The sequence below is a fragment of the Typopeltis vanoorti genome, chromosome 4, assembly GCF_054136105.1.
Source record: "Typopeltis vanoorti isolate ZY-2024b chromosome 4, IOZ_Tvanoo_1.0, whole genome shotgun sequence".
In the NCBI taxonomy this organism is placed as follows: Eukaryota; Metazoa; Arthropoda; class Arachnida; order Uropygi; family Thelyphonidae; genus Typopeltis; species Typopeltis vanoorti.
In genome coordinates this window covers 118,529,849-118,551,646 of record NC_143552.1, presented here as the reverse complement: position 1 = coordinate 118,551,646, position 21,798 = coordinate 118,529,849, and the positions used below count along the sequence as shown (strand labels likewise).

General features: G+C 35.4%; 1 protein-coding gene across 1 annotated transcript in view; it reads right to left on the bottom strand.

Moving 5' to 3' along the window:
* Nucleotides 1-18,350, bottom strand: part of LOC150107636 (uncharacterized) — a 117,783-nt gene extending 99,433 nt beyond the window's left edge. Inside the window, exon 1 of the mRNA XM_090392147.1 lies at nucleotides 18,265-18,350. Coding sequence (XP_090248273.1) covers nucleotides 18,265-18,350 — 86 coding nt within the window. The remainder of the gene's footprint in view (nucleotides 1-18,264) is intronic.
* Nucleotides 18,351-21,798: the final 3,448 nt, after the last annotated feature.

The window sequence follows — 21,798 nt, the reverse complement described above, 5'->3', positions numbered from 1 at the left end:
AGCATTCAAGAATGTATGAGCAGAGTTAATCAAGGTGGTGTTGTGTCGGAAAAAGTGCTGATTCACTTTTGATGAGTCATCCTTTTTCTGACCCAACATAAGGTAACCTCAGAAGGGATGGATAAGGACATACTTATGCCTCCAGATGGAAAATGTGCCTATTAATGACCTAGGAAATGTATATATTCAGTTTTGTAGATATTGAGGAATGTTAAAGAAGCCCATAAACTTGAACAGAGAGTGTTTGTGAATTAATTAAGATAGAAAATCATGTATAATTGCTAAAAAGATGTGTATAAAGTGATACAAGTTTTAGACCATGTCAAAGACAGTTCGGAGCTGCGGTAACCAATCGGCTGCCGCCATATGCATGACGACACCACCGGGTGAGGGCGCTGTTTTGTGGTATATAGGTTTCGGCGAGATTTGAATCACTCTCTTCTCTTTTTCATCGGTTCCTGGTTTCCTGAGCAGAGAGTTGAGTAGCTGTGAAAACTTGCCGCCATGCGTAGCAAGAATTTCCCCTTGCTATACGTGCCACGTGGATCAAAACTGCAGCTATAATGCAACCAGAGTTCTAGAAGAAAGGGCCGCTGGTGAATTAACGCCAGTGTGCAAGTCAGTGAAAGAGTGCTCCTTTTCGAGTAGGATAAAAGAATAGCGGAGACGCCATTAAAGAAAATACGGTGAGGAGATCCGAGAATTCTAGATAAGAAGGTCCTAAATCTACCAGATAAAGCAAGAACGGTAAGCTGAAACCTTTTTGTATTAAGTTAGAGTAACCAGAGAGGAAAGAGTAACTGAACGTTGAGAAAATAGCCAACTTCCGTGTTGTGTTTAAAGAACTGTCTGCATTTGGACATTTTGTCTACACTTAAGGAATAAGAGGTATCTTAGGCTTGAGATGAATAGGATTTGGACTGTTTGTATCGAAAGAGGGAAACTAATGTTATTATGTTAAAACTTAATTTGAATGCTAGCTAAAATTCTGGGGGGGGGGAGACAAGGTTTGAAATATAAGAAGGAATGTTATTTCATGAAATCTATGCCAGAATTGTAGAATAAGCCTGTATATATATGTATTTTATATGTGTGATAGTAATGGGTAATTTAGTATAAATTAACAGGGTCTGAGAATAGATATATAAGGAAGTGTAAGATTTTGTCAGTATAAGAAATTATAGTGTAGAATTTTTTGGATGTGTTAATTTAAGAAAAGGATAGGAACTCAGACTCTTTTAGAATTGAAGGTTTAACTAAAATGTATCTCTATGTTTGTGTCAAAATAAATGCATTTCTTATGTGTAAACCAAATGAGTTTGTCATGTTTCTGTGGATTGAATTACCGCTTGGAAAATCACGAACCATGTATTAGAGGGAAATCCATTAGTAACTAAAGAAACGGGACCACAACTGCAAACTTCTTGATCCCTGCATTCTTTTTCTTAATAATCTAGGATAGTATATCAGAACTCCGTTGCCGGCTGGCGCAGTCATAAAATAACTATAAATTTGTCGGCAAACGAAATAACTGATAAGTACTTAAAATAAGATAAAGGCTGACTAATAATATAAAGATAAATAACAAAACTACTAAGAAGAAAAAGAAAGATATAACAGTGGTATGATCACTTAATCAGAATGGGAGAGGAAAGGGTAGCAAAATAGGTGTTGGATGTCAAGATGCCAAAAAATGGGCCCAGAGGAATACCCACATTTAGGTAGGCTGATTCAGCTAGAAGAGCCTTAGAAGGAAATTTTAGATATGACAGTATTGGAGTGCTAACAAGTAATAGATTAATTTGGAGGAAAACTGTAATAACAGATTAACAATATAATATGTAGAAAGTTTTTTAACTTTAGAAAGATTTTAACTGTAAATAATAATAATAATAATTATTATTATTATAATTAGAATTATTTTTTACAGTTTTTTACAGCCCCATTTTTTACAGTTTTAATGTGGTTCTAACTCCTGTTTTTAATTTAAAAGTGTCATAAAGTAACTCTACTTATCACGCTGAAGACAGTGATATATAATTTATCGAAATCGGCCAAGTGGAATCCAAAATCTGAGTGTGCTGAAAATTGAACACAGTTTACCGTGGTCACTAACGAGCATAGAACAAAGGACGTCGCCATCTTTACAGTTGTCCAAGAGAAGAAAGGTGAGTCATTAAGTGCAACAAGTGCCTGAAGGAATTACCGTCCGACAGAAGTCATATAACCTGCAGGAAATGCCTTAGGAATCTTCACTTTACATGTTCCAGAATTTCAGAAACAACCATGGCAACGCAAATCCAATGCCAAATGAGAGGAATGGAAATGCTTAAACTGCAGAGAGAACAAAGAAACGCCGTCACACACGGCGCAACTGATTACGCCGGAGACAGAATCGGACGATGAACTGAACAGACAAAAAAATGGTGAGTCTCTTATAATTTGAATTCTGTAAATTTATTACTAGAAAAAGGTTTAGAAAATATAAAAGCCAGCTTAGTAGATCTTGTCCAAGAACTATTTGATAAACAGAATAAACAAAAAACAAAAAAAATTAGCGAATATGAAGAGTTTGTTAAATTTAATAATTCAACAGTCGAAGAAGTCTTACAAATGGTAAAAGACATTAAAACCAGCATTAACGTACTAACTGACAGGCAACACAAATTGATAAAAGACACATCCGAACTCCATCAAGAATTTAATTCCTTAAAACTACAATATGAACTACTAAATCAACAACAACATAAAGAAGACCTTGTCATAAACAGTCTTTCAGAAACTGAATCCACAGAAAATCTCAGAGACGTTGTTATTAAGTTAGGCCATGCAATTGACATCCCTCTACAGCATAATGATATTCAGATCATAAATCGGATTCTCAGGAAGAACAAAAAACAAGGTTCACCACGACCCACACCAGTCATAGTTCGTATGACAAGCAAGGCTACAAGAGACAATCTCATAAAAGCCAGCAGACTGAAAAAACTAGTTGTCAAAGACTTAAATCCAACGCAAGACAATACACCACTCTTTCTATCTGGGTATTTAACACCTTTCAATCAGAATCTGATGTACCAAGCAAGAAAAGCAAAAACAGAAAAAAATTATCAATTTTTGTAGATCAAAGACGGCAAGATACTCTTGAGAAAGTCACAAACTTCAAAGTCTATACAAATAAAAAGCTCGGAAGACATAGATAGGCTACCAGAGTGAAATAAAAGACTCCAATTTAGTTCTAAAAGAAGACCTCAACACAACAAAAATGAATGTGAACCATCAGATAGATGTAATCACACCGGAATACAGCAGCAATTGTACTTTCAACTCGCTTGATGCATGGAAACAACACAGTACAAGCAAGAGGTCTCTCAATCTTGCATATTAACATCAGAAGCATCCGAAAACATTGGTTATTGTTACAGGCTTATCTGAGGAATTACACCGGTATTTATTGATATATTGGTCCTAACAGAAGTATCCATAACTAATGACGAAGCGACTGCTTTCCAAATTCCAGGCTTCCAACAACACAGATGCTGCCACCAAACAAAAAGAGAGGGTGGAATATATATATATTTATCGAACATAAATTAATAGCAAAAGAAACTGTCTATCAATTTGAGCATGCTGAAACCCTTTGCCTCGAAATCACTAATACCACCAATAGACAGCATCCCATAATACTGAATGCTATTTACAGGCCACCAAACCTAAACATGATAAAATTCTTGCACGAACTCAATTGCTGCTTTCAAGTCAAGAAATATGCTCAATCGAATACCTAATGATAATCGGTGACATAAACATAAATATTGCAAACGAAAACCAGAACAACACTGTACAATACCTAGACATGCTATCCATGTATAATCTAATACCAACAATAACATCATCTACTAAAGAAGAAATATTCGGAAATACTGTCACTGCTTCCTGCCTAGATCATATAAACGTCTGAGCACCACCAAACAGTTACACTGCATCAGTCATAAAATGCAAAGTAGCAGATCATTACTTCACTGCTCTAAACCTGCCCACTAAGACAATATCCATGCAACGCCCCACAGAAGAAAAGCAACAAAAAACAATAATAGAAGAAGAAGTAGTCAACCATGAAATAAGAAAAACCAACTGGAAACACATGGCATCAGATTCAGCAGATATCTTATACAACAACATTAGACTCACACTGGAGGAAATATATAAGAAAGCTGCAAAGAAAGTCAGAATTCACTCAAAAACAACCCAAAATCCTTGGATAACACAAAACTTAATCCTAAAAATACACAAACAGGATGCTCTATGGAAAGAATTAAAGCGATATCCAAATAACACAGCCTTAAAAACTGAATATAAGATAACAAGGAATCGCCTTACAACACAAATCAGAAATGCAAAAAGAAGCTACTACAGAGACAAACTAACCTCTGCACAAAACAACATGAAACAAACCTGACATCTGATCAATGAGATGCTAGATTGTGTTCCCAACACCACCACCTCCGAAACCATAAAACACAGCTTCATGAAAGACGCAAAACCTCTCCAACAACTAGCAAATTCCATCCAAGAACTGCACAGAAATATTCCCCCAATCACAAAATGTGATCCTCCACTTGGATCACAATCAAAACAAACATTATGGTTCCCAACCATAAAAGAAGCAGAACTTCTTTCTGATACATCAAATCAAACCAAACAAAGGCTCAGGAATTGATGGTATAAGACCTAAGGATATCAAGCAACATGCAACTAGCTTAGGTCCTATCCTACTAAAATTAATAAACAAAATATTTCAAATAGGACAAATACCAAGTATGCTAAAGACTGCCATAATCCCACCCATACAAATATATGCTGATCATCCTGTATTCTATTCCTAAACAATCTCCCAACACCTTGACTACAACTGCAGTTATACAGACTGGTCTATAATTGGAAACTTCTGTCCTAGAACCATGCTTGTGGAGTGGTACTATTTTGCCTTCTTTCCACTCCTTAGGAACTCTACCCACTGCAAGACTTTCATTAAATAACCAGGTCAAGGGCATAGCTAACTGTTGTGCACATTCCTTAAGAATACATGATGATATATCATCCATTCCCACAGCCTTATTAACATTTAACCTAATCAAACACCTGATTCTTTCACTTCCAATTCTCCTAATACTTGCCCCCTTCTATATATTGCACTGCATTATTTATACCATATGATATATACTGATAAAAGTAAACTTAATCATGTAATGCTGTGATAGTAGCCTGAACACCCTTTGAGGGCGCATAACAGGAAACTGATGATGATCTTTACTTTATTTCATATAGTTTTATATTCTTCAGACATTGAGGTATTGATTTGCCTTGTAGATATCTGTGAAATGTAGTTCTCTATTTTTTTTGCTAAGCTTTTCATCTCCTTTTATACCATATGTCCATTCACCATATTTCATTGAAGATGATCTATTATTTTCAGAATACAATATTAGTGTCATTAAAACTTTGTGTATATGTGTTACCCTTTACTTTTTAATGTGATTTAATGTGGTTAAGATAAGATATTCAGTTGTTTGCTAATGATGCAAAGTTGGGAAGAGCTATAAGAAGTGTTACCAATATCAGTATACCCTTTAAATAAGCTAGTAGCTTGAATGGACAATTAGCACTGCTGCTACCTTCAAGTTGGTATTTGCAAGTATCACACTACAGAAGTGATAGTCTTCCATTCATTTCTAGATCCTGTGCACAAAGGATCTAGAAATGAGGAACAGTAGTATCAGAGTCTGGAATATTTATGAAAAGATTATTATTACAATACATTTCCACACACTCAAGTGACTCAACATGGGAGGTGAATAAATAGAACAATTTTTGTTATAAGTGCATGAGAAATTCATTCACAGTTCTTGCACTGAATGATATAATCATGTAATCACAAGAAAGATATTTATTTAACCAAATATTTCGGTCTGGAAATAGCAGACCATCGTCAGTGGTATTACAAGAACAGTTTAAAAAATACAAGCTAGAATACTAACAATAGATCGTTAAAATTAGAACACGCCACGTGATTTTTAAACTGTTCTTGTAATACCACTGACGATGGTCTGCTATTTCCAGACTGAAATATTTGGTTAAATAAATATCTTTCTTGTGATTACATGATTATATCATTCAGTCTTATGTCGCAAGTATCCTTGAAACAACAAGTTCTTGCACTACAAAACATTTCTATCAACTGCCATTCTCCATGCAAACCACCCATTTGTCAATGTCCTATTCATCACATTCTATATCCTGTTCATCTTTTAAGACATCGCTCCAACATCAATTTGCTAAGTTTCTCTTAATGACTTTATAAGCCTTATTCATATCATCCCTTTCTCATATCCGCCAGTTCTACACATCATGCTCCTCATAACTTACATTACTGAAATTATCTAACAGGATGCAGAGGTTACCACCTCTGCATCTTGTTAGAACTTTCAAAATCACGATGAAAGTTAGTCAAGCAGATCTTTGCAAAACACTCTAGGTATGATCTGATCAAAACCTTGTACAAGAGAACAATCATCTTGTTTCTACTTTTCCAATGCCCACCTTACCATAACAGCAATGCTATTATGGGTTGCCTTCATTGCTCTGTGCTCTTCAAGGTTTGAGATCTCGTTTTTGCTTTTTTTCAGCAACCTCCCCTGCTTTGATACAGTAAACAATCTTGCAGAACTTAACATAACTACACTGAACTGATATCCTTACTTATCATTCCACATAACAAAATGAATCAAATTAGTAACATAACTTTCTGTATCATCATCAGATAAATGAACATCCCCCCCCCCATCCAAAAAAAAAAAAAAAGGACCAAGCAGAAATTTTTGTAGTATCCCACTTGTTACATTTGTTATTTCAAACATCACTTGTCAATACACAACTTTGATATCTACTACTAATTTCTGGCAATTTAACATTGTAAATCTGTCAAATGTATCTGATATGAGCATGAAACACCAAGGTGAATTTCATTACTTGGTATGAGACCTCTACCCTGCTTACTATAGGGCTGATGTGTCTTGAAAAAGTTCCCTGATTGGACTATAGAGCAGGATTTCTGGGCTATGTAAAATCAATAGAAAATACAAAAAAAAATTAAATATTAATAAAAAACAGAAAAAAAATTTAATTAAAAAATAGAAAAAGAAATATACATGCTATGCTAATCCCTTTTATTCCCTCATATGGAAAAGGTGAGGCTGTTTTATCACTAACTATTGGAGACCGAGAGGGCAGTTCAATCTCTACTGGTAGTAAATCAGAGATAGCCGACCCAAGACCAATTATAAGTGGCATCCAGTGAAGAGACAGCAGAGAAATGGTGCCATCTCGTGGTCCCTAGCACAATATGTTAGTGACTGAAATAATGCGAATATCGACTAACTTGGGAACTGGTCAAAAAAATCTTAGAAAAAGTTCCTCTTGTCTGCAACGAGACATACCAAAAATGTGAACAATGGTTTTTAACACATGTAAAAGATTTTTTAGCTCTGCTGCATGTTATAATTCCATCTGCAGAATGTGGAGAGAAAGAGAGAGAGAACGGTCTAAGAAACAATAAAACAACATCTAAAAAAAATGATCCCAGTTATGTTACAACTTAACATAACAGGTTGTAAACAAACAAAAACTACAGGAAACACACTGAGCATGATAAATCTGACCATGCATGATATGCTACTGACACTAGAGTTCACTGGAATCACACAAAAATACTTCACAAAAGTCAATTTAAATTTGATCCTCATGGAGACCTGTGAAACATTATTTCACTTTCCAAATCTGAGTTGTTCCATGATAATAAAACGGTTATTTTTGACACACGAAACTAGTTGGCGAAACCAACTAGTTTCGCCAACTGTGGCTGTTGGCTTCATCAGGGTTAAAAGTATATGTAAGAACACTTAAACACCAAAAAACTGTTTGCACTGAAACCATAAATGGACTGAATACAATTGTATTTTTATAAAAGCAAAAGAACGCATACATCACACGTATAGCACTAGTATGATCTACTAGTTATTATATGGGAACGTTCTGTAGTTGGCAGCAAGATTTAATTCTGGCATGTTGAAAGATCTAATGAGGATCTTCCAGATCTCAGACAGAATTAATCCTTGGTTTCTATTTAGGTTTTCTTCTGAATGGAGAACTGTTGTGGCTTCTTATATCATTCTGGAGCAGAAATTCTCCTCTAAGTAGGGCATGGAACTTTTATCCCATTCTATAACATGGTTAGTCCTAGCAAAATGAAAGGCTAACCCCGATCTGTCTTCTCTATTATTATTGATGTCTCCTATGTGTTCCTTTTTTCTGATTTCAAAACTTCTTGAAGACTGGCCAATATAGTTTAAGCCACACGAGCAAAGTATGTTGTAAACTCTGGCATATTTGAAAAAAGGATGACTATCTTTTGAAGATCTTAAGAATTAGCGAATGGTCTGTGAAGATTTAAAAACTACTCGTATTCCATGTGGCTTGAGGAGTTTAGCAATCTTATTAGAAACTGTCCCTGTAAATGGAATCACAATAGTAGAATTGTAATGTATATCTTTCTGTCATCTTTGTGTGTGGGGAGGGGGTCACAGAAAAGAATCTTGTGGATCAATTTTCTAGGACAACCATTCTTTGTAAGATTATTTGATATCAGGGATAGTTCATCTTGGAGGCCTTTATCATCAGTTGTAATGAGAGAGGCTCTATTTTTTAGCATGTGTACAATGCTAAGTTTCTGAGAAATATGGTGTGAAGAAGTGAAGTGTAAGATAAGATAAGATCGCCAACTTACTATTTGATACATCTACTTACCCTGTTTTAGATTCAGATCCTACTTTAAAGAATCACAATGATACCAACGATTTATTACGTAATATGGATAGCTGGTCAACAGATTTAAAATGGAGATTGAAGTCTATGCATCCACTAATGCCGAGACTATATGGCTCTCCAAAAGTCTATAAAAATGGATTCTGTTACGCCCCATCGTTGATGGCATTAATTCGCCTACATATTTATTATCTAAACACCTTGCAGGTCTTCTCAAAGCACACATATCCGCAATGAGCCCCCTAGTAAATGTTTAGTATTGTTCATTCGTTTTTTTTGCTTTGTTTCTTTGTTTTGAAATCTAATAGCACATTTAGCTATGATTGAAACATGAGTGAAAAATTCATGATGTGTGCTATGTGCCACCCAATCTTCTTCTTCTACTACGCGTTATTCCTGCTTCCCATGCAGGGTTCGCGTGTTACTTTAGATGCAACTTCTTGTTAGTACTACTCCCAACCGACCCGTCGCCTGGTCTGCCGCTGGGGGGATATATTTTTGACTGTAGAGGCGTATGTTTATGGCGCCGGTTTGTCTGTTTGCGGGATGAAAAACGCCAGATAAACTGGCGGAAAAAACCCTACTGACCGCGCCCAAGACCGGCTAACTTGGCTATGCCTGAGGAAGATCCTCAAATTCCTCATGTCTACAACGGGAATCGAACCTGGGACACTCCTTCCCCAGGCATATGGTTGCAAAGCGCAAAGCCACTAGGCTAACCACGCGATTGCTATGTGCCACCCAATGTTCCCTCTAATTTTTTGCTGTGAGTGTGCGCATAAATTTGCAGTGTGCAAAATTTGCCTTCTTTTGAAAAGTATGTGCGCACCCATAGAGTCACCATACTGATAATTTAAGCAAAAAAGTTAAAAGATTTTAGTTCACTCTTTACCTTTTGGTGTCAATGGGACGTCAGTCAGGTCACCCCAACTCCCCACCGTGTTCCCACACACACGGCAGTAGCCTCCACAGTAAACAGTCGGAAATCACGATTCATCTTTTGCTTCCTTTTAATTTGACATGATGCATCAGTTTTTTGCAATTTTGCTATTTGAAGAATGTTTTTTATTGTATGCCTAGAGGCATTTTTTAAGATATGCCTAGAGGCTAGATTTAATTAACTTGGTTGTATCTCAATGCATGTACACGAATGTTATTATTTAGTCTACTATTTTAAAATTCCTTTTAAAAATTAGAGAATTTGGAAACGCTACAATATTTTAAATTGTACTCTAATTTAAGTTTTTAAAAGTATTTAATTATTTTTATTAAAGTTATGAAACCATTGTTTTAACTCGTCATGATCTTGAACTAATTTGATCAGCTAATCACGTTTGGGAATTTTCCATGAGTCAGGCTTGAGATGTAAACAAACCACGCGCCATTCTATATGCTATTTAAGCCACACCCCTTTCACTTTGTCATCAAATCACTAGCCTCAAATAGGGTTACTGTTAATAATTTATAAGTTTTGTGCAACTTCGAGAATGTAATAAAAAATGCGAGGTTATAGGCTTGAGCGTTGCCGAGATACCATATTTTTTAAAGAATTTATAGGTTAATGTTTAGGTGCAATTCTTTAATTAATAAATTTTAATTTCATCTTGAAAATCTAGTGTGCACATATGTTTTGCTTTGTGCGCTAGTTGTAACACATGTGTGCGCGTGCACAGCTTGGAGGGAACATTGCTGCCATCTCTTGAATTTTGTTTTATTTCTTAATAGTATTCTCTCTCTCTCGGAAGATATTCTTGTAATAAGAGGTGAAATATAAGAAAATTACTAAAATAGAAAATAGACTTAACTAAACTAATAAATAAAATACATTTTTGAAAATTATGGAGACAACTACCATGTTTGAATAAAAACTTTAGTTTAATATAACTAAAATCTACATTCGACATTTCAACCTTTATGCCAAGGTCATCTTCTGCAGCATACAACTATACACAGAAAACAAGCTACACTACAATCAAACTAGTTTGTTAAAGACACTGATCAACCGCTACAACAATTATTGGCCTAACCTCTGGTGAAAAAAAAATATATATAAAAAAAAAATATAAAAAAATTATACATCAACGCTAGAGTCCTATTATTAGTGTTGTCTACTATATACATATATTAACATCATTCCAGCCAGTTGGTATGGAATGGTTTCTAATACTAGCTGAGGATTGGCTAGAGTCCTGACTTATGCTGGATCTTACATATTAGGTGGGCTGAACGTGTGCCATCCAGATCCTTGGAATTTTCATGCCATCTTTGTTGTTGATATTTGGGTGGTTTATCAGGATTTTGCAGGATTCCTTAAATTTCCTTTCGTACCAGGTTTTTGTGCGGTGTAAAGAGCAGGTGCTTTTCCAGTTGATTTGGTATAAGGTGTTGAGTGCGTGGTCTGAGAGGCCTGCTTCACCATAATGGTTAAATTTAATGTGTCTAATGTGTTCTTTCTTTCGTATAGGGATTGTCTATCTTGTTTCACCAATGTACGGTAAGTTACAGGTGCAGCGGATGCAATAGACTCCAGGATGTGCTAATGGGAGGAGAGGATCCTTAGAGGAGTTGAATATGGTTTTAAGTTTAGTGGGTGGTTTAAAGGTGGCATTGAGGTTATAATGTTGTAAGATTCTGTTGATTTTTTCCGATAACCCTTTAATGTACGGGATGGCTATGGTTTTACTGTAATCTAGATTCATTTTTGTTGTTGTTTTATGGAGTATTTTATTAATAGTCTTTTTGTTATAGCCATTATTTATGAATGTGTCGCTGATGATTTTTAGTTCTTGTTTCAGGGCTTGCTGGTTAGAGCAAATTGTTGTAGCTCTGTTTTTAAGGGTGTTAATGACTCCATATTTTTGTGATGGGTGGTGGTATGAACTAGCATGTATGTATTGGCCAGTGTGTGTCGGTTTTCGGTAGACCATGAAGGAAGACGTGTGACTAGTGTGTCTAGGAACGGGAGCAAATTTTGGTTTTCGATTTCGATGGTAAATTGTATGCATTCGTGTTGTTTGGATCTCTAAGGATTCTCTCCTCCCATTAGCACATCCTGGAGTCTATTGCATCCGCTGCACCTGTAACTTACCGTACATTGGTGAAACAGGACAGATGATCCCTATACGCAAGAAAGAACACATTAGACACATTAAATATAACCATTATGGTGAAGCAGGCCTCTCAGACCATGCACTCAACATCTTACACCAAATCAACTGGAAAAGCACCTGCTCTTTACACCGCACAAAAACCTGGTATGAAAGGAAATTTAAGGAAGCCTGCAAAATCCTGATAAACCACCCAAATATCAACAACAAAGATGGCATGAAAATTCCGAGGATCTGGATGGCACACATTCAGCCTACCTAATATATAAGATCCAGCATAAGTCAGGACTCTAACCAATCTACAGCTAGTATTAGAAACCATTCCATACCAACTGGCTGGAATGTATACATTGGGCACAACACGTATATAGATACATACGTGTTGTGCCCAATGTATTTCTACAACCAATAGATAACACCAATAATAGGACTCTAGCATTGATGTATAATTTTTTTATATTTTTTATTTATTTATTTTTTTTTTTCACCAGAGGTCAGGCCAACAATTTTCTGTGTATGGTTGTATGCTCCAGAAGATGACCTTGACATAAAGGTCGAAACGTCGAATGTAGATTTTAGTTATATTAAACTAAAGTTTTTATTCAAACACAGTAGTTGTCTCCATAATTTTCGAAAATGCATTCGGATCACCGTGTAAGCTTAAAAGAAAGGATAATAAATAAAATACAATTTTAGACATCTTACTCTCACATATTGAATAGAATAAAAATAGAATCCAATTTTTCAGACTTCCTGGTTGAATTTAAAAAGAACGGGAGTGCAGCTGACCATATATTTACACACCATATCATTGGAGAAAAATACACAGACATAATAAAGTCATGTGCCATAATTTCATTGACCTACAGAAAGCCTTTGATTCTATTTGGCATGATACCCTTTTGGAAAATTCTGCAACATTATGGAATATATAACAAAATAATATGAGCATGTGTACAGCAATTATTATTATTACTACCCAAAGACCTCATGGAGTCAAAGACTCATCTGGGAAGTCCTTTTATCACACACACAGTTCATCATACCGTATTTTAAACACATTCAAACTCTTTGCAGATACCACATTCTCCGGCAAGGCATTCCAATCATTCACAACTCTGCACGAAAAAAATCTGCTTCTCACTCCCCTACTCACACCCTCTTTATACAGTTTCCAGGGATGGCCCCTGGTTCTCCCACTATTCTCTGTAAAACTTCCCCAGCATTAATCCTATAACAACCCCTTACCAACTTATAGGTCTCTATCATATCTCCCCTCCTGTCCACCAGACTCTGCAAATTACATCTTCTCAATCTTTCCTCATACTCGACATTCCAGAGTCAGAAACTACCTTAGTCAGTCTCCTTTGGACCCTTTCCAACATCTCTTCATCCTTCTGAAAACCCGGTGACCAAATCTGGGCACAATAGCCCATGTGTGGCCTAATCAAAGCCTTATATAACGGAACAAGAATCTCCCTACTTCTACACATCATTCCCAGAAGCTTTTGTGTTGTCTTCACAATTTTTGCGATATGTCCTCTAAATTTTAGATCCTTATCCGCTATCACCCCCAGATCTCTTATTTCCTCTACCTCCAACAATATATTCTCACCAAACATAAATTCTGCATCCCATCTTTGTTTTCCAAATTTTAAAACCTTACATTTTGCAACATTGAATTCACATCCCCATTTCCGTGCTCAATCACTCAATATATTCAAGTCTTCCTGTAAGGCCACAACATCTTCGCTACACTTCATGGTTCATCCCAACTTTGCATCATCTGCAAAGAACTGAATATCTCCATTCAAATCTTCACCTAAATCATTAATATACAAGTTAAACAGTAATGGACCTAAAACAGACCCCTGAGGCACTCCACTAGTGACTTTCCTTTTCCTGGATATCGCTTCCCCATACACAACTTGTTGATACCTATCAGATAGCCAGTCTCCAACTGTTTATGCAGTACTGAATGGGATTTCACGTCTCCAATTTGAATGGGTTGGTAATGACAGAAGGGTAACTAGGGATACAAAGGGATACTGAAATGTATGTACACAAATGTAAGAAGTTCAGGAATATGGGTCAGGAGTTTTGGGGTTTGGTAAGCTCAACTTGGTCCAAAATTATAGGAGGCAGTGAGAACTGGTTGACTAAAACGATATAGTTACAGGGATAGAATGCAAAGGATATTGTATTTTCATGGAGGATAGAAAAAACAGGACAGGAGATGGAGTATTGCTGATGATAGCTGCAGAATTATAACCAATAAAATTAGAAGTTAAAGAGGATATTAGGTCTGAGGGAGATGGTTCATTTGAGGCTGTCAGGTGTAAGATAGAGGCAAATAGGACAAAATATGTTGTTGGGTGCTGCTATCGAATGGGGGGGGGCCCATAGGAAGATGTAGATGCTATGTATCAGCATGGCATCTATATCTTCCACAATGAGTAGTAAGAGTTGGAGTTCAGAGGGCAGAGGGCACACTGCAAAAGTTGGTAAAATAGCTTAAAGGAAGTTATTATCCCTCTTTATAAAACTATGATTTGGCCATATCTTGACCGTTGCACACAGATTTGGTCACCTGGGTTTCTTGGGAACCAGGAGGTGGTAGAGAGGATTCAGAGACATGTGACCAAATGGTGACTGGTCCATGGAATGCTCTCTAAGAGGATGGGTTGAAGGTTTGTTGAGTTATAAAGGTAGGTTGATAGGTGGAAAAGAGGGACATGATAGAAACTTTTAAGATATTAAAGATGTTTTATAAAATTGATCCAAATAAAATTTTTCAATATATGACACATAGTCAGAGAACTAGGGCTATCCATGGAAGTTGTGTAAGAGTGTGGTTAGTAGGGTGTGTGGACCAGATTTTTTGCATGGAGAGTGGTGAGTGAGTGGAATGGATTGCCAAAATTGGTTGTGAGTTTCCTGACAGTGAATGGATTCAAGGAGAGGTATGATAGGATTTGTGTGTATGATGGTTGATTTCAGTCTTTCGCAATGAGTCTCCAGACTCCATGGAGATGATGTAAAATAATAATAATGTGACTGACTGAAACCCTGTATTTGTCTTCTGAAATGATAGTCAAAATCAAGGGGAACTATAACACTCCCTTTCCAAAATAGCATGAAGTGAGACAAGGGTGCAAATTATTATCAATGTTATTTAACTGCTTCTTCAAATATGTTGTAAATAAAGTCCTGGAGAACTGTGATATTGGACTGACAGTAGGAGAAAAGAATAAACCAACTAATGTTTGCTAATATTAATCTCCTAAAATTTGTTTCTTTAGGAAATTAACACAAAGTTAGCTCATACTCTTAAAAAGTATGGCTTAACCATAAATACTCAAAAATCAAAAACAATGACAAATATTTGTGCTTCTGACCAAGAAGGAAGTGCTGTGACAGAAACTGGAAAAATCCTAGTTGAAGATACACCCACAGAAGAAGCTGATCAGTTTAAATACTGAGGCAATCTCTTTAATAAAGAGGGAAGATCAAGACAGTATATTTTTTAATTTTTAATTAATGTATTTCATGTCATTAAAAATATATAATAAAATAAAAATGATAAAAAAGATTAAAAGTGGAACCACATCAACTACTACTTGTAAACTTCTCTACAGGCCTGTTATCTTTAGGTTCTGTCCAATGACTAGGTTTTCCTATATTGCAGTTCTGCCATTTTGTTCTTCTGTTGTTCTATGCCTGAATGCTATATGGGATGTAGATGAGTCTTCCAGACTATTGGAATTGCTAATCCATCATTCTTGTTGAGATTGAGGTGATGAATGAGTACAAGTTTTGGTACTCATTCATCAGTGTAGGGACTGAGTGCCTTCCTGAATTTTATGTCACGTTTGAAGTGCATAATTGGAAAGGTCTATTTTTCCATCATGAAGAATTTATTGTGTTATCTGTGTTCATCCTTTTTACTGGTATTGTGTGTCCCATTTCCCTTAAGTAGGGTAAATGTGCACTGGATTTTGTATACCCATGGATAAGCAGAGCAGGGGGGGGGGGAATCTTTAAATGAGCTGAGCATGGTTTTTAATTTTGTGGGTGGTTTGAATGTTGCCTTAATGTTATATTTATAAAGTGTTCTATTTTTTTCTGATATTCCCCTAATGTATAGTATGGCTATGGCATTTTTGTTAATATATTTTTTTATCTTTGGTAGCATAATTGTGAAGGTAGCATAGTTATTTCAGCACGTGTTCATCAGAGCAAATTGTTAGGGCTCTATGTTCGAGGGTGTTGATGAACCCCCCCCCTAGTTTTTGTGTTAGGTGGTGATATGAGTCTTTGTGTATGTATTGACCTGTGTGTGTGTGCAGGTTTAAGGTAGACTGAGAAGGAAAGACAGCCTGAGGGAAGATACGTGACAAGTGTGTCTAGAAAAGGAAGAGTTATTTTTATCAATCTCAATGGTAAACTGGATGTGTTTCTGTTTTATTTCAGGTGGCTTATTGTCGACATATCTGAGACAAAAACTGGCCTTTAGACTTGCTAAATCTAGAGCTCATTGCTCAAAGTCTTCCATGTAAAAGTTAGCTATGCATGGGGGAGGGGAGGAGTGCATGGTTGTATATCTTCTTTTTGTAGGTAGAAATTATTTGCCACATGAAATAACTGGAATGAAGTACGTGGACATAGACGGTTGTGATACTGGGTGGAAATTTGTTTCTGTGGGAGATAATCATGTCATTAATCACGACATTTGTGAAAAGGGCAGATGCATTAGAGATGACTAATGCATCTTTGTTGTTGAGTGCGATGTTCTTAATTTTGAGTGAGAGAGAGATTAATGTTTAGTTTCCTAATAGTCAACTTTTTTTTTTTTTTTTTTAAATAATATGATTTTTTTGGTATAGTGGTTTGTGGGAATTTTTTTAGAAGTAGTACTATCTTGTAGCAGCTCAAATATTTTTAAATGATAATGAACTATGCCCATAACATCTGTGACATTTACTCTATATGCTTTCATTATAGTTCATTTCTGATCATTGTTTAGTTTTCTCAGAGAGTTTATTATTTTTTTTGTGATAAATTATATTCAAATTATGAAGTCAATGGCCATTTGATATAAAAACTTCAATAATAAAATTCTACGTTTCAACCTTTATATTAAGGTCATCTTCAGGAATATATACTTTTATACACACACAACTTACATTACAGCAACTAGCAACATACTATCATAGCAAGCTACATCACATCTAAAACATCTTAATCCCCCAACCGGCCATGATGTCTATAGACATCCAGCTAAATCTGGATACGATTCTGTAACACCAGTTGAATAACATGGATAAGAAGTGCAATTTGGTCTCACTATTTCATGCACCTCGGCCGGTAGGGAGGTTAGCCTGATCTCTTGTGGTTAAAAATAAATAAATAAAAATAAAAATTAACAACCATTAGTTAAATTAAATTAAAATTTAATTTAACTAAATTAAATTAAAATTTTTAGAAAAAAATCCAGGTAAAATTAATAATTTATTATATCAGCCGATCAGAATTTTCTTATTAATGACATGGTTCTTGCACCTTACTTTTAGTCTTGTCTACACATTTAAAAAATTTTTAAAAACCACTATGATCCCCTGTTGGCTTTTTGAAGTTATTTTTACTTTAAAGTTGCCATTCATCTGGATTTAATTTTTCTTCATTTTTTCTGGGGAGATCAGTAGTTCTGTTACCTGTAGAGAGGTATTCTAGACAATCTGAGGATATGCATTGTTGTCAGGGTTGTATATTTGTTGTCCAAAACTTGGAAAATTTTTATCTCCTGATTTTTGCTTAAATTTGGTTGTAATGATACCAATGCTATCAACTGTGGTCACTAGTTATTTTCTAACTGCTCTTTGCTATGTTGGCTATTATTTTCGTTTTTGATATAGTTTTAGGAGTTACAGCAAAATTAAAATCCTTAAAATCCAGCTTTGTGTTTCAGAGAGAATCCCTGCTACTCATTTATAGTATATCCTGATCAGAGTATTTGTTACTGCAACCACCTTTGATTTCCTGATGCAGTGACCAAATATCTATTCTTAGTGTTGTGAGATAATGAATAGCATCTTAGCCAGATTTGTTAATGTTTTATGAATTTATAAATATTTATAAAGGCTTGATAAATATAAATAAATATTTCTTGCTCTAGCTAAGTAAAAAGGATGTTTGTTTTCAGAGAAGTTGGTAATAAATTACCCTACAACTTTATAAAAAAGCCAATCTGTTTAACAACTTAGTGAATTTAACATACCTTACTGAAAATCCTTGCATTATTATTGTAGGTCTCTCTTCTTGTAAAGATGATTCTGGTTGTTGTTTAAGAGATACTTGTGCCATGAGAAGTTTCTTGAATTAACATGAAAAAACACAAGGGTACTATTTATTTAAGGCCATATTCAGCCTCATCTTCAGTGGCAACATAATACTATTTATTCAGGCTGAAATATATGGCCTTAAATAAATGGTATTACTTTTTCTTTGTGTTAATTCATGATTTAGATAGCTGTATAGACTACTGTGGTTTGTAGAAAAATTCATGTTGAAAAAATATATCCAGAGCTGAAACCATTAGAAAACAAAAGTGAATATAAAATTAATTTAACAACTGATTAAATTAAATTATGCCAAACTGGATTATTCATTTTTTTTTTTTGTTTTGTTAATTCATATATATACACATACACCACAGCAGTATAGTCACTGCAGTATTGAGTTGTAATGATACAATCAGCAATTAAACAAAAAAAAGACACTCAACAAAATGTTGAATGTCTTTTTTCTTTTTTTATTTGATAGGTGATCATAGATGACAAGCTATAGCTTTGATTTTTTCATGCGCAGTACTGACTGTGTAATGCACACTCCATACACTCTATTTCTAAGTAATCTCAGTTCCATATAGATTTTATTTCAACATGAATTTTTAACCTACCAATGTTCTAGAGAATGAGAAAACAAAATAACCCATATGTAAACATTGTTGACTATTTATTGATTATCTTGTGCAAAAGAATATCTTGGACAATTGAAATAAAAAATTTTCAAGAGCTAACAGGATATTCCCCCTAACTGAGTACCACTATATGCATGCATAATGTGTATATAGCAGCACTCAATGTATAAAATGTCCCCCTTTTGCCTTCATGCATGCCTGAAGTCAGTGAGGCCATATATCGATGGTGGCACATACAACATCTTCAAGCTGGCAATGCTGTGATGTCACTTTTTGCGGGCTACTCTCTCAAACTCTGACCAATTTGAAGTCCCACAGATTCAGATCGGGACTTCCAGATGGCCAATCAGATGGTGATATATGGGTGGGCACATTTGCTTCCAACCACTGATGTGTGGTCCTCACCTTGTGTGAGGGTTGAGTCCTGTTTGAAGGTCCACTACCTACCATGAAACAAGGTGTTGTTCAGGGGCCATACCACAGGTAACAGCATGGTGTCTTGATATACTTTGGCAAGTTTTCACCCCTTTCTCGCAGAAATACATCTTAGATATCCACTGATATGTCACTCCCCCCAACCATCACTGATGCGTGGGGGGGATGACCTCTCTGAATCCTGGGTGCTATGGCATGTGCTGTGCGACCATCTGGGGCATATACCCAATCATTTTGGCAGTTAAACGACTCTTCAATAGTGAAAATATTCTCATCTGTGAAGAGGGTAGCTCTGTACATTCTATGTACATTCTTTGCAAAATGCTCATCTCTTGAAACATCACTCTCTGCGTTCTCACGGAATTACGGTAGAGGCGTGTCTTCATAGTCCTCACAAGCTGTAGCATCCTAAAGCAGCATGGTCAACCTGTTCTTTGTCAGTTAGATGCATCTTCTGCATCCTTATAACAGTTAATAGTCCAACACACAAGCATCCTACTGATCCCGAGTGCTTTTAGCGCATTGAAAATAACAGGTGGCTACATTTTAACCTAGTGAAGTGTTATTACAGCTACACAGTTCTCATAATCTCCCCACTGTATGTGAACCCATGCAGCTAAACAACCACTCACAGCAGCACTAATGGAACCGGGCTCACTCAGTACTGTGGGCAGTGAGTGGGGAGGGGGGGGGAGTTGTAACAGTATTTTTGGCAAGGCTGTGTATATTTTTAAGAATATCATGAAATATTCATTAAAGCCTGGCAGGGAAAGATTGACTTTCTTTAAACGTTTTTCACTGCTTTGAAACTGAGTAATCTTTTGTAATGTAATATCGTTGAATATGTTGCCAATTTCAGTAATAAAATTTACTTTTATAACAGTGTGCTGAATAATAGATGATGCAGTGTTCTATGTAATCTCTATTCCTGCTGTATATTATATTTATGGTATGGTACAAACTACATGGTTTACACTTATAATGATTATCTCTGCACAAAGATTATTATAAATTTATCAATTTAAGCATATTAAATGCACTGAAAAGAAGTTTATGGTATGTACATAGACCAAACGTCTATAATTTTATACTGACATCCAGTATAATATATAGCTATGTGCAGTGGAAAAGGTCCATAAACCATATGGGTAGTTTAGCTTAACGGGAACAAGAGCAATTAATGAAATAATATTGGATTCACTGACATATATTATTTTAATGTAATGCTGATATTTTGAACAGATAACTGCAATTATTTTGGAGTGAATTATTATGACATTTAAAGAAGATTAATAGAATCAATCAAAATTATTATTAGGAAACAAGGTTAAGGAGAGGTATGATAGGTATCATACCTCTCCTTAACATAATGTAAGCATTAGATTTGTCACTGCATAAATTGATGTTGCAAAGATAGGTAGGGTAATCAGAAGTGCTGCTGACATGCAGTACTTGCAGAATGATTTGAATATTCTGGAATTGTGAGCATGTGAAAATGGCTATCATTTCAATGTTAATAAATGTAAAGTCATGCACTTTGATATGATTAGATATCCAATGTCGTATTATATTAGTGGGATTATGCTTGAAAAAACTGAAAATAACTGTTTTCAGTTTTTTTCAGTTTTAGTTGACAGCAGTGGTGGCCCGTGAAGTTTTAAGTGGGAGTGCTGCCTATACAAAATAATAAAAAAATATTTTTTTCCTAATCAGTAATCAATTTATTAATAAATAAATCTACAGATTTAATTATTAATAAATTGGTTACTAATTATGAAAAAAAATTTTTTTTTTATTATTTTGCACCCCCACAAACTTCACGGGCCACCACTGGTTGACACAGGAAATTGAAATTCAAGGATCATATAACAAAAACTGTAAATGCAACTCAGAGAATAATGGCAATGCTGAAACAAACCTTGACAAAGATAAGGAAATCATTTTGCCTCTTTACAAGGCCTTGAAAAGAACCTAACTTGGACTAAACTTAACCAAACATACTTAACAAAATCATTAACCAAACAATAAAAAAAACAGTTCACAAGATCCTCCATAAAATACTACTAAAAACAAACAAAAAAAAAAGATTAAAAGAATGCCATAGCCATACCCTATATTAAAGGGATTTCAGAAAAAATTGACAGAACATTACTCAAATATAACATTAAGACTACCTTCAAACCCTCGACAAAATTAAGAAATTTACTTAGCTCTTCCAAAGATCCTCTTCCATGTCTGGCCCACCCCCAGGGGGTTTACAAAATCAAATGTACCTGCAACCTACCTTATATAGGGGCAGCACCGGCGCCTAGTATTTTTCTTGTGTGTGCGATTAATGTTCAGTGCCTTTCCAAAAAAGTTTTTTTTTGAATAAAGTGTGAATAAAACGAACAGGAA